The 17797-nt window shown below is 37.5% G+C and overlaps 1 protein-coding gene across 3 annotated transcripts in view; it reads left to right on the top strand.

Annotated features, from left to right (window-relative positions):
• Positions 1–17797, top strand: part of ZDHHC2 (zinc finger DHHC-type palmitoyltransferase 2) — a 67349-nt gene that overhangs the window by 25347 nt on the left and 24205 nt on the right. For all 3 annotated transcript variants that reach the window (XM_068532105.1, XM_068532104.1, XM_068532103.1), the window contains exons 2-4: positions 3720–3746; positions 4859–4953; positions 14936–15056. In XM_068532105.1, coding sequence (XP_068388206.1) covers positions 3720–3746; positions 4859–4953; positions 14936–15056 — 243 coding nt within the window. The remainder of the gene's footprint in view (positions 1–3719; positions 3747–4858; positions 4954–14935; positions 15057–17797) is intronic.

Here is a 17797-nt window from a genome sequence, read left to right as displayed (position 1 = left end):
AGCATGTGGGATCTTCCTGGACCAGGGCTCAAACCCGCGTCCCTTCCACTGGCAGGCGGATTCTTAACCACTGCGCCACCAGGGAAACCCTTTTTGTCTTTTTTATTCAGTAAACATTTATGGGGCAGATGCTCTATGCCAGTTATTGTGCTTCAATAAGGAACTACTTTTAATAAGATCCAGCAGAGCTCAAGTCATAATATTTTTGTCACATGTGTAAAACTTTAAAATTGAAAATAAAAGAATTTCTCAGATAGAATTAACTAATGTGCTACTCATTGTGACTTGGAGTAAAGCTCATCTGCCTCCATTTTCTTTTAATAAAAATAGAAATAACTATATTAAATTACCTCAAAAGTTGTTTTTAGAAAATATGTTAAAGATGGTTATAAAAGATTTGAAATTTCTTTATGTGCGTAGTTGGAGAATAAGTATCGGCATAATTTTTAAATAGACCAAACTGAAATTCTGTGAAATAATAAAATTAAATAATACTGAATAAAACTCAAAATTCACATTAAAACCCAGTAGATTTTTGGAAGATCTGTCATAAATATGATCAGTATTGCTGTTTAATTCTCATGTTGATGTAAATGGTCAAATTACATTTGACTTACCGTCTATTTGACTTACCGTCTATTTGACTTACCATCTATTTTTTCCAAAAATGAGTCTGTATTTCCCATATATTATCTTTATATACATATATATTGGAAACATACGTGGCTAAATTATAACCTTTTCTTAAACAGTCATTTATGAACAAAATAGAAAATAACATTGTATTCTATGTGGTTTTGTCCGAGAAAGGAAATGTTGAAATTGGCAACTCTTCCACTAAATTGAAAATTACAAGGTGAACCATTGACCTACTAAACAGGTAAACATGGTTGAAAGAACATTAATTTCCTCAAGATCATAAAGCAAAACCAAGTATAGTCCATATATCTGTTAGTGAAATAGGTCAGTTTGAAAGTTTTGATACTGCTGTTTAATCAGGGACAAACCATAAGATTTTGCTAGTATTTATTGTCTTTTTTTTGCTGCGCCATGCGGCATGTGAGATCTTAGTTCCCCAACCAGGGATCGAACCTGCGCCCCCTGCGTTGGAAGTGCAGAGTCTTAACCACTGGACCGCCAAGGAAGCCCCTATTAAGTCATTTGAAATTAGTTATACACAACTTTATGTGGAACATATGTAACAAATATGGGATTACTTCCCGGAGTACTATATAAAAGGCTCTCAATAAGTAAAAGAGAAGTAGACCATAGGGAAAGTGGTAATTTAATCAGAAGAGATAGGAAAAGCCAATCATTTTATTTTTTAATAAAAATTTTTTAAAGTTCACTAGTAATCAGGGAAATGAATACTAAAACAATGACTTTTTATTTTGGCCTAAAATGTTGACAAAAATTAAAGACATTTTACATTCATAGGAAATTGGATAGGCTCACAATTTTGGGGAGTGTAATTGAAGCCTTTTTGGACTTTCACATTTAACTCTATAAATGTTATCAGAATTATTTACCATAAGCATGCATCCATGAGTAACTTGTTTAAATGAAAAAAAAAAAAAAAAAGAAGAAGATCTGTGAATTTTGGAGTACATTAAGAGAAAAACAAACTGTGAAGGGCCGAAATAGCTTTTTAAAAGATGTCTTTGAATGCATATCCAGTCAATATAATAATGGTCCAGGGCAAAAAACTTCTCACCTCATACTAACTGTACTTTTTCTTTTTTTTAATGTTATTTTGTTTTACTGTTTCAGTTCTGACAGCTAGAGTCATGGGTTAGCAAATACATTTTCTTTAAAACACCAGCACCTCTGAAATGGTCATTAAGGGTCATTCCTATATAAATGCACGAATGAATTAAAAGTGCTTTTGCATTTCATTAGATTAGCTGAAGGAGCAGAAATGTTGATCCAAGGAAGAACTGTAGTCAATTTTGGAGCACTTTGAAGACAGGGAAGTCAGAGCCTGGAGAGAAATGCGTGAAGGGAGAGGTGGAGGTCAGACAGAAAAGACAGGTTGGTCCTTCCTCTGGCCTCACATTAACCTCTTCACGTATTGTGAGAAAGTGCATATGACTCGACAGGCGCACTTGTGGAACAGGCCGTTTGTAAGTCAGAGATCATCTGTGTCTGCCTGTCCCATCCTGGGGATCAGAAACGTAAAAGGAGATTGAGAGACCAGGAAATATTTAAAGGAGCCACATCAAGGTTGGTGAGAAATCTGGAAATCATCTATTTTTTGGGTTAAGAGAGAACATATGAAGGTCTGCCATTTAGATTTTCTGTTTATTGCTACAGATTGGAAGCCTAGATTCCATAGGTAGAAGCCACAAGAGGCTCATTTCGGCACCCTCTGATCGTACAATCATTCTTTTTTTTTTTAATTAATTTATTTATTAATTAATTTATTTTTGGCTGTGTTGGGTCTTCGTTTCTGTGCGAGGGCTTTCTCTAGTTGCGGCGAGTGGGGGCCACTCTTCATCGCGGTGCGCGGGCCTCTCACTATCGCGGCCTCTCTTGTTGCGGAGCACAGGCTCCAGACGCGCAGGCTCAGTAGTTGTGGCTCACGGGCTTAGCTGCTCCGTGGCATGTGGGATCTTCCCAGACCAGGGCTCGAACCCGTGTCCCCTGCATTGGCAGACAGATTCTCAACCACTACACCACCAGGGAAGCCCCCGTACAATCATTCTTAAGAGCAATCCAGTGAGGGAGTGGGCTGCTCTCCAAAACTGTGTCTCCTGCTCACTCTAGAAATGGCTAAACGGTAGCTCTCCTGTGAAGGAGGTTGGTTGGATCAGGTAATCTTAAAAATCTCTCACAACATTACCCTCTGGTTTCAGTGCTTCTTAAGGCAATGAAACTATACTCCAGGACAAAGGGCCAGAATCCTGTATGCCTTTAAATAGCCAAGGAGGAACAAAACTACATAAATAAAGTCAAATCTTGCCTTGCTACAACTGAGATAGGCCAGAGCTTCCTAAAGACTTTAGTACAAATGGAGGATGACCACATGGGAAGCAAAACAAGGAGACGATACAGAAGGCAAGAAAACTGCCCGAGTGGGACTTTTTGTCCCAGCTTGTTTGAGCTCTGTGGTCCCTGCCCTCAATCTACCTGCCACCTTGCGATATTTACGGCAGCCCTTCGGGGATGGCAGTTTCTCAGGCACGTGGTCTGGGCCCCTTGTTGTACAGTAGGAAGCAGTTAGTCCATCGGGCATAAGAATTCATCCTTTCAGAAGTACGGCAAGAGAAGTGTATGCCGTGGACACATTTTTTTCCTTCTGGAAAGCTAACTCGGTGGTTGCCAACTTATAAAGAGCAATCAGTGTCTCTGGCAATGTGAGGAGCTGGAGAGCTTTTATCCGAACTCTGTAGTTGGAAGGAAACCCGAGAAACAGATCGATATAGGAGTAAGACCCGCCAGGGCCACGCTTGGCGGGGTTAGCTTTCTGCATGAGAGCCAGGGCTGGAACGCCAGCGGGGGCCTGGTTGAGGGCGGCCACCCGCCTTCCCTCCCCACCTCTCTGCCACAGGGCTCCTGCCTCCTCTAAACAACGTTGAACAAATATTTAAAGAATGTTGGTTTGAAAAGGAGCCAAATTATTAACCTGCTCAAGCGTCTTCTCTCTCTGTCAGGCCCTCTGTTTTCCATAAGCTTCTTGTAACCTATTGCCTGTCTCTTTTCTCTATTTATTTCTATAGTGTCCATGGAAAATATTGGAGAACAAGGTAAGATATATCACTGCCTTCAGTCTAAAATTTTAAAAATAGTTGGAAAAAACGAATAGCATTCATTTAGATTTGGTTGGAGTAAGTCATACTTGGAGAATGTTGGAGTCAGGATGGGTTAAAGGCATATCATTCTGTCAGCCCCCAGACTGAATTCTCTCAGACGCTTGGCAGAGAACTTGACCCTGAAGTGGCAGTCACTATGCCAAGGTTCTTATGGTTTCAAGATACAGGAATGTCAACAATCTCCTGTTTCAACTCAGAGTCTGACCCCATGCCTGAGTCAGCTATATAATTCATGAAAAATATCATTGGGTCTAGTCATCTCACACTGATTTAAGTGCCTGTGAGGTAACTGAATGTTTTAATGGTTCTATAATAGGAATATCAGCTTCTTTTAAAAAGCTAAAATGGCTGTTAAGGTTTAAAAATACCAAACATGCTATATTTTAAATTAAATTAGCATATTTTATTCAACTGTATCTTACACAAGTAAGTTATATATTAATGTATTATCCAGAATTAATCATTATCACTGTATACAAAAGTAATATTTCAGCTTTGCATAGGACTTCAAGACTAAAATACCATACAAAGTGTGTTTATGTACACTACCTTAAAAAAATATTCAGAATGTTTTTGTTAACAGTTGTCCTATGTGATCAGTAAGAAACTTGAACTCTTCTTGGAGGAAATCTCTCTTTGTTCAGAAGATCTCTGTTTAAAACTACTGTCCTTGAAACAGGACCACCAGATTTGACTCGAGCTGAGCAAAATAGGCAAACAGCTCAAGCAGGAACTGCTTTTGCTGTTCTTTGTTAGTGAAGCAAAAGTTCTTACAGCCTGAATGTTTTAACATTCGTTTAACACTTTGTTTATGATTTAAAGTTGCAGGCATAACTGCCTTATTTTTACAACTTAGGAGAGGTCCCCGTAGCCATTTTGCCGATAGATGGGCTTGTCTACAGATGGGAGGGTTCTAATCATGGGATAGTAAGTAATTAAATAATTAAATTATTTGGTTATTTTAGAACAAGCACATCTTTTGTGAATACCATGGTTTTAGTATGTATTTGTATATTAAAGTGATAATTTTGTTTCTCTCATTTTAGTTGTGTGCCTGATTGCTTATCATCTACTTTTTGCAATGTTTGTCTGGTCGTATTGGAAAACTATCTTTACATTACCAATGAATCCTTCAAAAGAAGTAAGTTAAAATATTAGTATAGTTATGTCCTAAAGATGGAAGTCTGTAATACTGATGTCTGAAGAATGAGTTTTATGTCTTTTTATTAATGTTGCAAACTTAGTGATTTTTTATATTAATGTGTTAATTAAATACTTGAATTTTCACTTGATAAATATTATTTTTGCACTGGATGAGTATTATACTTACAATATTAAATATGTTATATGTTCCATTTCTACTTTAGAGTCAGACACAAGGATGGATGGATGGATAGATAGATAAAAAGATAGAGCTGAAGGTAGACACATTTCTATTATAATTGTCATACTAATGGAGCATTAGTTGGCTGTCAGCCACCAGAAACAACAACAGCACATTAACGACTTAACTAATCTTCTCTTTCTTTTTTTTTTTTAATTAATTAATTACTTTATTTTTGGCTGCATTGGGTCTTCATTGCTGCGTGCGGGCTTTCTCTAGTTGCGGCGAGTGGGGGCCGTGCATGGGCGTCTCACTGCGGTGGCTTCTCTTGTTGTGGAGCACAGGCTCTAGGCGTGCGGGCTTCAGTAGTTGTGGCACACAGGTTCAGTAGTTGCGGCACACGGGCTTAGTTGCTCCGCGGCATGTGGGATCTTCCTGGACCAGGGCTCGAACCCGTGTCCCCTGCATTGGCAGGTGGATTCTTAACCACTGCGCCACCAGGGAAGCCCAATCTTCTCTACTTTCGAAGTGTAGCTAGTCTACAGCTGTCAGGTACCCAGGCTCCTACCCTGTTGCTCTGACATGTATAGCCTCCATTCCCAACATTACCTCTTGGCCTAAAATGGCTGCTTCATTTCCAGCCATCATGTCTGCATTCCAGACAGCAGGCCAGAGAAAGTAGAAAAGAAGAGTAGAAGTAAATGTCCTTCTCTTTAAGGACTTTCTGGAAGTCGCTGATGCCATTTCCACTTACATTTAGAACTTAGTTTTATGGCCACATTTAATTGCACAGAAGACTGGAAATTTAGTGTTTATTCTCAATGGCCATGTTAACCACGTTAGAAGGAGTAGATGTTGGGGGACAACTAGCAGTTTCAGCTACAGAAGGTTTTTTAAATAGAGTTATATATTCAAATATGCATCTTGAAAAGATCATTCTGGCGAACTTTTTGTTTCTGGGTGTTTAATCCTGGTTAAATGTCCTTGAAGCAGAGAAACTGTGATTTACTCATTTTTGTACCCTTGGCACTTAGTCTAGTATATGGTTGTTGAATAGAAATATACTCTGCTCCAGTAATAATAATGTAGTTTTAGTAGGCTAACGTTAAAAAAAAGAAGTCTAGGCATCACCTAGAATTGTTTCCTGAAATAATCTGTTTGAAATGCAGCTGTGGTCAAAAAGGCCAGTAAATATGCTGTATGAACTGGGAAAGGATATTAAAAACAAAACCACAGGTATTTGCACAGTATTAATGGCACGCTTGGCCTAGAATGCATTAGTTATAGCCTTTCTTCTTCCTCTCTCTACTTACTTTTTTTCCTACCTCTTTTTCCTCCCTCCTACCATGTTCTCTTCTTTCCTATCCTTCTTACCCTCATCCTGTCCTTAGTTGTAGGTTTGAAGGAAATTGCTGACTTTTATCATAGGTCATCTCATCCACTCTGGTGGTTTGCCTGTGACCTCTGTGTTGACATGTCCCAGATCTGTTTCTAGCCTGACCTCTCCCACGAATTTCAAATTTATATTATCTCCCTGCCAAACATAGCTCCTTGATCACTGCACTGACACCGCAAACACAACGCATGTGAGACTGAAGCCACCACCCTCTCCTTCCCCAAACCGTGACTCATCTGTTTCTTCTACGGGTTAATGCCACTGCCAACCACTTTGTCATTCGAGCCAGAAGCTTGGCATCCTTGCGCCTCCCCCAGCATCCAAATCCTGGAAATGTTTGCACTTCCTAATTTTTCTTTTTCAGTTCCAGCCCCTTTCTCTTTATTTTCCATCACTGCCCTAATTCAGAGTCTTGGTCATCTCTGTCATCTGAGACATTGCAGTCTTCTCTGTGGTGTCACCCTTGACAATCTTGCCTGCATTCCCTTCGGAGAATTCTGCAAAAATCCATCCTTCACTCTGCTGCTTGTGTCTATTCAGTGAGTCTGCCCATCCCACAGGGTGAAGGCCAGTCTCCCTAGTTTGGCAACGATGACTCTTGTCCAAATTTCTGACTCCTCACTTTGTACTCTAGTAGTTCTTATGTACATGGTTTCCTGTGTACACCATGCCATAATTTTCTTTCTAGAATGTTCTTAACTCCTTTCTCATTAAAATAATTTTATTTTTATCTATAGTGGCAGCTCCTTCTTGGTCTCCTCTGCTGGTTCCTCATTATCTCCTGAACCTCTAAAGCATTGGATTATCCCAGAGTTCAGTCTCTGGCCCTCTTCTCTTATTTATCTACATTATGACTTTATATACCGTCTCATCGCTTTCAAATTAATCACTAGCCTGATCCTCCCTCCTAAACTCCAGACTCCTTTCCAGCTTCCGATTTGGCATCTAATAGGAATTTCAAATTCAAATTCCAAGTACCTGAAAATAAACTTCTGATTTTCTACTTGATCCCCAAATCCTTCTATTCCTACATTTTTCCCATCTCAATGATGGCAATTCCATCCTTCCGGTTGTTCAGGTCAAAATCTTGGAGTCACCCTTGGCTACTCTTTTTCTCTCAGACGCCACACCCAGTCAATCAGCAAATTCTGTAGGCCATACCCTCAGAGCACCCACGTGTTAGCTCACGCCCCTCCATGCTCCCAGCGTGGTCCAGGCCACCAGCATCCCTGCTGGTATATGTCCAGTACCCTGTCAGCACGTTTCCTTGCTTTTGTGTTTGCCCTCTTCTGTATATTTTCAGCACAGTACCAGAGTGATGCTTTCAAAACACAAGACAGTTCATACTATTCCTCTGCTCAGAACTTTGCTGTCATATCTGAGCTCACTCAGAGTAAAACCCTAATTCTCTGCTGTAACCTAAAAGGCTGCGCATGGCCTGGCCTCACACCACTTCTCTGACCCTCTGTAATGCTGTCTTAGTCGCATCAGTTTCCTTGCTGTTCTGCCAGCACACTAAGCGTGTGTCTCCTTCAGGAGCCTTGAGAGCGGCTATTACCCCTTGATCTGGAACACTCTTCTCACAGCTAACGGCATGGCCACGCCCTTCCTTTTCTTGCTCTCTCTGTGTCTCTGCCCAAGAGTACCTTTCAGGCGTTCCATGACCACTTCCTCCAAAATAGCAAAACCCCATCCCTGCTTTCCTTCTAAACCTTACCTTGCTGTGTTTTTCTCCATGGCATATCATTCTGTAATTCATCCCATAGTCATTTTTTATACCATCCCTAGAATATAAGCTCTACAACAGCATGAACTTTATCTGTTTTATTCACTAATCCATCACCAGTACCTGGTGTCTGACCCTTAAAAGGTACTCAATAAATATTTGTTAAATGACTGAAAGTTGAGGAGTTACGTGTATAGAGACAGGTTTGTGTTTATAGCTTTGGCAGAAAGTTGAAGTGACTTCTGATTTCTCCCTAAAATTATATGTGAGATCAACAACTAAGAATAATGGGGGAAGTAGGTTGACTGAGGTTTGGAAGAGCAGAGAAGGTTTGAAATAGCAGCTGGAGAGAGAGGAAAAATGAAATGATAAAAAACGCAGAATTGAGGGAGTAGTGGAGGTTGATGACAGTGAATTTACAGTTTTGTACCAGGCCTTGTTGGATGACTTTTGTACAGAAGACATATACCTTATTCGATTCATACTACTGTAGGAGATGGATATTATTTATTACCATTTCACAGATGGAGCAACAGGCTTGAACATGAACTAATTATCCTAAGGCATCAAGCGCTAGTATGTGGCAGAGCTAATAACATTCAAAGCAAAGTCCTTTTGACCATGGAGGCTGCACTCGTGTCCCTGCACCACGCTCTAGCATGAAGAGTGGACCCCACGTGGGGGCTGTGGAGGGGATGTGTGCCAGGACATCAGTTGGCGCATGGAGGAAAAAAATAGCCAAACTTCTATTTATATGCTGTTCTTTTATGTTTCTCCTTTTTTAAAGATTCTTATATAAGATACATACTATATTAGCTAATAGCACATCTATAAATAAGTAAATATGCATATATTGGCAGTGCAGTCTCAAATTATTTTTTACTGGTAGGGGTACATTATCAAAAGAGTTTGGAGACCAGTGTCATGAAAGAAAGAGCCCTTGCTTGCTGGTTAAGAATCTTGGGTTATTCCATTAATAAAATGCAAGATCTTGGGCTTAATCTTCTAATTGATTTGCATCCAGAGACCCCTCGCTTGTAAAATGAGGATCTTGGACTTCCAACTGACAATAAAGTGCTCTCAAGTGCTAAAAATCTTTGGAAAATGGGACTAAAAAAGTAGGAGAAGAGATAATATAAGAAAATAATGTAAATATTTTCTTGTCACTGTTCAGAGAATATAATTTTTAAATTCATAACATTTTCCCCCGATATTAAAGTAATATAACCATACGAAATTATATTTTGAAAACGAAGAGTAGGCAGAAAGAAAAAGAAAAAAAAAATCCCACCACACTAATTCAGCCAGTTTACATTCTGAATTTCTTTCTGGTTATTTTTCCTAGTGGTATTCAGAGCACACATATTCCAGTTTTTTTCATGTAATAGTTCTTCCTTGGTTTATTGTCATTTTTAATAACAACATGATATTCTCACTGAAACACTGCATTTTTAGTCTGATCCCAACTTTTCCTGTTATAAACAGCGTTGTTAAAGTGTTTGTTCATAGAGCTTTACCCATATTTTGGGTTATTTTTCTTAATATAAATTCTCAGAAGTAGAATTACTAGACGAAGGAAATTTAAGTCACTTGCCAAATTGTTTCCCAGAATAATTACAGCAATTTCCAAAGCCACCAGTTTTTATCAGAACCTTGGCACTGCATGCTGTTCTTAAGAAAACTGTTGTGAATTTAATAGGCAAAGAAAGTTCTACGTTTTAATTTGGACATTTTAGGTACTAGTGAGGTTATATTTTAATTTTTGTCCTAAGTCAAAAACAACTAGCAAAAAAGGAAATACGGTTCTTTGAGTTTTCTGTTTATTATTGGATTCTGGTTTTTTTCTTAATTTGTGCACCCTTTTAAAATTATACTCTCCTTTAATCTGAAAACTGTGTTTGATCCCAGATGTTGGTTTCTAATATCATTCTCTAAGGAAAGGAAGAAGAGCTCCTTGGAGAAATGGCTGATTCTAGAACTAGGGCAGGATATTTTGAAAATGAGCCTGGAGCGTATTATGCCAAAAAGTAAAAGGTACTCCAAAAAATAAAATAAAATATATTGATGGTGGTATATCAAAGGGACATAGGATCCAGTTGAAAATGTCCCAGTGACCAAAGCCGGAACAATTTCAGCAGGAAAATAAATAAAATAGTGTTCATTTATAACTCAGAGTATAAAATAAATATCTTTGAGTCTACCGATATAAAGAAATGATTGAATGAATAAATAAATGGGGAGAAAAGAGAAATCTCTTTTACAGAAGAATTCCGAATAATTTATGTACATACTCTGCCCTCAAGGAGGGGAAGAATAAATCTCCACTCCTTAAATGTGGGCTGCGTGTGGTGACTTCTTTCCAAAGAGTACAGAATGAAGACAGGGAAGTAACGAGTCACTTTACAGTGGAGAAACCTGAAAAACACTCCCTCAACCAGGTGATTGAAGTCAACATCAACAGTGCTAAGTCACATTGATAGTATGTTCCCTTGATATGACGTGGTGAGAATGGCACTTTGCCTCTGTGGTCTTCCTCCCCAAAACCCGTAACCCCAGTCTGATCATGAGATAAACTCAGAAAATTTCCAGTAGAGCAGCATCTTACAAAATACCTGATCAGTACGACTCAGAATTGTCAAACTCAACAAAAACAAGGAAAATCTGAAAAATTGTCTCAGCCAAGAGTAACTTAAGGAAACATGAAAAATAAATGTACTGTGGTCTCCTAGATGGGACCCTGGAACAGAAAAAAAGATATTCAGTGAAAACTAAGGAAATCTGAATAAACTGTGGACTTTGGTTAATAACAATGTATCCATATTGATACACTAATTGTCCTAAATGTACCATGCTAATATATGATGTTAGGAATATCAGCAAGTTGATGAGAGGATATATGGGAACCTTGTACCATTTTCTCAATGTTTCTATAAATCAAAATTGATAAAACTGTTTAAACAAAAACAAAACAGCTTGCATTACTGACCAAAGGACCGCTGCAATCTGGAAGATCGGAGGTCAGGTATATTATCTTTTTCACCCCAGGAGATCTCTCGTTCCTTCAGCTCTCTGCAGATGTCATCTTTCCTCAGATCTGTGATGTGCGTTTATACATAAAAGTGTTCTGAGGGGGAGGGGACTGCATATTTGGTGCATTCCAAGATAGAACTAGATATTTTGACATCCATCTTACATAAATAACAATTCCACCAACATGTATTTGGTTTTTAGGACCTGATGGTTGCAGTGTGTTATGTTTATTTATTTATAAAAGTATTAAACATACTAAGGACTCTTCATTTCCATCACTCACTAGAATTTACCTCTAAAGTTAGAAGGATCCAGAACTCTGTAGAAAATGTAATCAAATGTCGATGGTTTTATTCCTTTTTAGTATTAAGTCTTTTACGAAACTAATTTTCAATGCTAGGTTTTAAATTACTTTTAGAAATGGGCAAGGGAGATATATCTGCCTGAATTATGGGACTTATGGTTCTGACAATGGAAAGTTAGAGACTAGGATACAAAATAACTTTTGCTTTGATACTCAGTGGTCTGACTTAGGCTTCCTGGTACTTGTTCCTTTGTCCATTCCACAGTTCTAGCAGAGGGCTTACTCTGTGCTAAGCTTGATCCCCTTGTGGGGTTACATGCTTGTGGAAGAGATAGACAAAGGACAAATGAACCAACAAAATAATTTCAAATTATGGTGTGTAACACAAAGAAATCACACATGGACCTGATGGAGAGTATGGCAGGGGGAAGGGACAGAATTATCAGGGTCCCTACCCTAGTAAGGGAGTCATGGAAGTTCTTTGAGAAGATGACATTTCAGCTGAAACCTGCAAAATGAGAAGGAGCCATCCAGAAAGTGTGAGGAATAATGCTCTAGGCAGAGGAATCAACGTGTACAAAGTTAATAGATACTTTCTCCAGATCGACCCTACCTTTTCTTGACTATTACAGAATTACAGCAGCATTTGATGTTATACATTTTCTACCACCACTCATATATTTCCAAACAAGATACACAGTTCTATAAAGACCATCAGTACACTTACCTGTTTGTCAGTGTTTTCTTTTTTTTAAAATAGCATGTTTCAAATTTTAAAGTAGTGTCATCAACAGGTGCATGGTGCCCAACCTAGAATTTTTAAGTAAGAAAGAAAATCTGGCAAATCCTCTGATAAACCAATATGATTGCATATGATGGGTCAATAAACAATTTGAATTTTTCTTTGTTAGGTGTTTAATTCTGTTAGTAAGATCTGAATGGTGACAGCATTCTCATTGCCTCTGCTTCCTAGTGAACTTCTTTTTCAGAGTAACTCTGAAAACAATGGAATAGATTCTAGGAATCCACGATCCAATTGAGAGATAGTTTTCCACCTGTTGGAAATGTGGTTCCCAAACTTTCTTTGACTCTAAGGTATTTAATCTGCTGCTATTCCTGCCCCAGCCTCTAGGATTAGGCTGCAAGGTCCTTTTTTTCTGGGTTTGAGACTCAACACTGCTCACTGCCACTCACTGCCCTCATTTATATAGTCATGCAATCCAGAAAATTGTGTAAATATATTTCGTTTTATAAACTGAGATTTAAGGTAGCAAGCAAATGAAGAGCATCTGATAGAACGAATACACCAAGGCTTTATAAATGTGGCCTTCATTTATTTGTTATTCGTATTCATTTGAAAAAGGATTGGTTAAAGTATAATTTGAAACATTGAAATTAATTAATAGTAAGCAAATGCTGTGAGCATCTTGCAGGAGGAATATTTAATGTGGAGAGTACTTTTTTTCAAATATCTTTCACAAACTCTTAAGGGGCCTAACAGTAACATACCTACTAATTTAATGTAAGTAAATTTGATATACTAATTTAGAATAATTCATATTACATAAATTTCTACTTAGAGAAAACTTATTTTTATTTTCTTTACCTTAATGAGTCTGAAATTTTACAACTATATTAAAAATCATGCATTTGTGAATATTATGGTACCTTAAAATTATTTACATTTGGAAGCTGAAGATTTGTTTCTTTTTTTTTTTTTTAAGTTATTTATTTGTTTTTATTTTTGGCTGTGTTGGGTCTTCATTGCTGCGCGCGGGCTTTCTCTAGTTGTGGTGAGCGGGGGCTACTCTTCTTTGCAGTGCGCGGGCTTCTCATTGTGGCGGCTTCTCTTGTTGCGGAGCACGGGCTCTAGGCACGCGGGCTTCAGTAGTTGTGGCATGCGGGCTCAGTAGTTGTGGCTCGCGGGCTCCAGAGCGCAGGCTCAGTAGTTGTGGTGCACGGGCTTAGTTGCTCCGCGGCATGTGGGATCTTCCCAGACCAGGGCTCGAACCCGTGTCCCCTGCATTGGCAGGTGGATTCTTAACCACTGCGCCATCAGGGAAGCCCTGAAGATTTGTTTCTAATTTTAAAATAACCTCAGTAGAATTATCAACCTCTAAACAAAGATTTTTAATTTTTATTTCTCTGAAGATAATGATTTAGGTTCAAATATCATGACCTCATTTTCATCAGATTGTTCTTCTTTCCTTCATTGACATACTTAAATCACTTTTTAAAAACTTTTTAAAAATTGTAAAATATGTCTTACATTCAAAAACCATATATAAGGCACAGTTTAAAGAATAATAAAATGAAAACACCTAAACAATCACCCAACCAAATAGAAGCATTATTTATATTTGAAGTATCTTCTGTGTACTTCTATTTTGTATTTCCCTGCATTTCTCAAGAAGTAACAGCTATCCTGAGTTTTGTGTTAATCATTTCCTTGTTTTTTAAATAATTTTATCATATATACATATCCCTAACCATAATAATATATAGTGGTTTATTTTATATATCTGTTCATCAGTAGGTTGAGAGTCTTGGTTGTACACAGCTGTAGTTCATTAAATGTTAAGTGCCATATAGGATTCAATTATTTGGATAGGTCATACTCCAATTTATTTATCTCTTCACCTTTTGGTGGACATTTAGGTTGTGTTTAGTTTTTTACATTTTAAACAATGGTGCTGTGAATACCCTTGTACATGTCTCCTGGAGTACATTTATAGGAGTTCAAATAGACTTTTAAAACCATTTTTTTTGTGATTATCAAGTTGGAGCCCAAACAAATTTTCATTTTTCTCAAATAAGTATTTTTTTAAATTGGTTGGGCCCAATTGGCAGTATAAGAAGTAAAGTCAATGACTAGTTCTTCTGAGTGCTAGAGAAATTCACGTAACGATTATCCCTAAGTTAAAACTCACTTAAATGAGAATGCATGCTTGATGTATTTGTTTCTATTTTTGTTTTTAATTATAACCAATTGAAAAATGCATCCATTGAACCAAACTTGTTTATTTTGCCATTTCATCTATTAATGTAACTAATATTTGGATAGAACTCTACAGTTTATAAGGCACTTTTACATACTTTATTTCTCTTGAGCTTCACAAACATCTGAGGAAGTAGGTATTATTATTATTCTTCCCTTTTTTTAGGTTTATAAACTAATGATCCATGAGATTAACAGATTTGCCCAGATTTCAAATCTATTACCTCTCTGAATTTATATGCTATATACTGTTAATATTTTATAAATACCTCTTTGTGGGTATAGTAGATAAGTATGTTATCATTTCTTTGAGAACACTGATTAAAATTTAAACTTCTTCCACAGTTCCATCTCTCTTATGCAGAAAAAGAATTGCTAGAGAGAGAGCCAAGAGGAGAAGCCCATCAGGAAGTTCTTAGGCGAGCAGCCAGAGACCTTCCCATCTACACCAGGACCATGTCTGGAGGTAGAGGATAACGAGTGCTTTGGCAGGGTGGGTTGTGGTGATGGTTAGAAAGCATATCTATACTTGAAACTGTCAAACACTCATTGAAACACATTGTGCTTCAGCTTGGATTATTATTAAATCTCTCCCGTACAGTCCCATAAAACAGAATGGAAAGATGAGTAACGCTGTGGCACAGAGATCTCAACCAAGTCAGAACTGACTTGACTTCTATTCTGCCTTCCTAGCTGTGACTCAGTGAAGATGTTAGAACTGCTGAAACTTGATTTGTAGTTGCGTTCATTTTTAAAGTTTTAATTCCTATTCTTATTTAATTCAAAAGAGCAGTATCTGTAATGAGCATAACATTGATAATTCTACATAAATTTAAAACTTAGTATGTAAATTATACAAAACTTAATTTGGGTATTGATAAAATTTCTTTATCTTTAAAATTTATTTATTTATTTATTTTTTTTACAAAAGCAACTCAATAAATCTCATTTACTTGGACTAAGATTTTTAAGGTAATTTAACAGCTATCTAATTAAAGAATTGTCTTAAAAACTGACACACATGGACTACCGGTACTTGCCCACAAAGGCTCACCCAGAAAGAAACTCTGTGACTTCAGATGTATCCTGTCCCTTTCAGTGGCCACTAGCCCCATGTGGTTGTTGAGCACTTAAGACGTGGCTAGTCCAAATTGAGATGTGCTTTAAGTGTAAAACACACAACTAGTTTCCAAGACTTGGTATGAAAAAAAGGACTGTAAAATACCTCAGTAATATTTTTATATTATTTATATTTGTTTCTAACTCAGAGTCATAATTGAATATAATGCTAAGCTTCACACATGATTTTTTCCTGTTGTTTTTACTGTTTCTCAATGAGCAAGTGGTCATTCCCTGATTTAATATTATGCCACTGGTTCTATCCCATAAAGAGAGTGATGTGCTTATGTATGTTTACATATATTTACCCTGTATAAGCCTAAACTAATATTGAGGAGATTTAAGCCCCCTAAAAATAAGTTACTACACAAGTTGCCAAAACTAGTTGATGGCAGTGACAGTATCAGGTGCAAAAATCTAGTCTCCTCATTCCTAGTGCAGTGCTTTTTCTACTAGACCCCTTGCTACACCACAGTAAGACCAAGGGGGGAAGTATAAGTCATACCAGGATAAAGTATTACTATTCATTAATAACAACTACCCTTTGGATTTTTAAGTTATCTCCTTGTGTGGGTTATGTACTGGTAAGGCTGTCATCTCTTGTATTGTATGCCTATCTCCTGGGATGAACTTAATGATTCTCAAAATTTGTGACAGTCTGGAACAGAATCTGAACTTCCTGATACAGTCTTTCTGTTTTTAGTGCAAAAATTCTGGATGCATGCTAAAATCAGTATTAACTGACTAGAGTCACTGACTCAAATTACAGAAAGTGTAATAGATTATAATGCTGGTGTGATTGATCTCCTTCTGGAATGTGTGGAACGTAAAGGTAGTCATGATGCAGAAAGGACGTCCAGTGGAGCAGCCACAGTACCCCCAAGGCAGGAATGTGAGTGGGATCCTTCTCACCCCATCCCCAGCCAAGACCCTTGGGTTGTTTGGATAACTTCCTTCTTCACCCTGCGAAAGGCCGCGGACTAAAGCAATGAAAGGCTCAGTTGATGTTCACACACTTTATACGTCTTAAGAGAATTGAAGAAAGTAGATGGCAGTATAATTTGGGGTTTTCCCATTCATTCTAAATCCACAGTCCTTCCTCCAAACCTAAAAGAGAAAAATACTAGCTGCCTGTACACTGACTGCTGTACACAGAGAACAAATTCAACCGTGTACGGACTTGGGTGTAGGGTGTAGTGAGGCAGGTACTACGAGTCCTCATCTCACTTCTGTTTGCCCTGTGCTTTCTCCTGATCCGACCATCTCCTGCTTTCTTACAGGGTTCTCCAAACTCTATCATATTATTATTTATTTTTATTTTTATTAATGAGGACTATTTGCTTTTTTTAGCTCTCCCTTGCTATCGATCCTTTCCTACAAAAAAAGATTTGTAGATTTTTTGACACGGAAGGTAACCATTAGAAGTGAGGTAATTAGTTTATCATTTTGCACACAGATGTTGGTAATGCTTCCTTTTCAACATGTACCAAAAAAGTTTTAAATCACATAATACATGAATAAATTCTCAAAAAATTCAAGCAAGACAGTTAAAATAAAATGCCCCCTCCACTGTTAAGACTTTTTAAATGATAATTAGATGGCTCATTTAAAATTCCAGTAGGATGATTTTAGTTGAATAGAATATGGCACATGGAGTGTTTTTTTATTATAAGACTAAATTTCTGTTTCTGAAAGACTGTAAACAAAACCTTTTTCTACGTTGTTTTGATTTCTTGTGAGTTATTGCCCACTTTAATTTGAAAGGTTTGTTTACCCCAGTGTACTTTAGAGATAATCACCACTTGGAGAGAATCTAGCATTGCCCACCAAAACTCACCTGGAAATTCTGTGACTTTAGACCCCTGCTGCCCATTATGGTAACCACTAGTCTTTAAGTTGTGATTACTGACAACTTAAAATGTGACCGTAAGTGTAAAACACATAACAGGTTTCAAAGGCTTGGTATAAAAAAAAGTACAATATGTCACTAATATTTTATATTAATTATATGTTGAAATAATATTTTGGATATATTAGGTGAAATAAAATATATCATTAAAATTAATTTCCCCTGTTTCTTTTTACTTC

The sequence above is a fragment of the Eschrichtius robustus genome, chromosome 21 (assembly GCF_028021215.1).
Source record: "Eschrichtius robustus isolate mEscRob2 chromosome 21, mEscRob2.pri, whole genome shotgun sequence".
In the NCBI taxonomy this organism is placed as follows: Eukaryota; Metazoa; Chordata; class Mammalia; order Artiodactyla; family Eschrichtiidae; genus Eschrichtius; species Eschrichtius robustus.
This window is presented reverse-complemented; position numbering and strand designations above follow the sequence as displayed.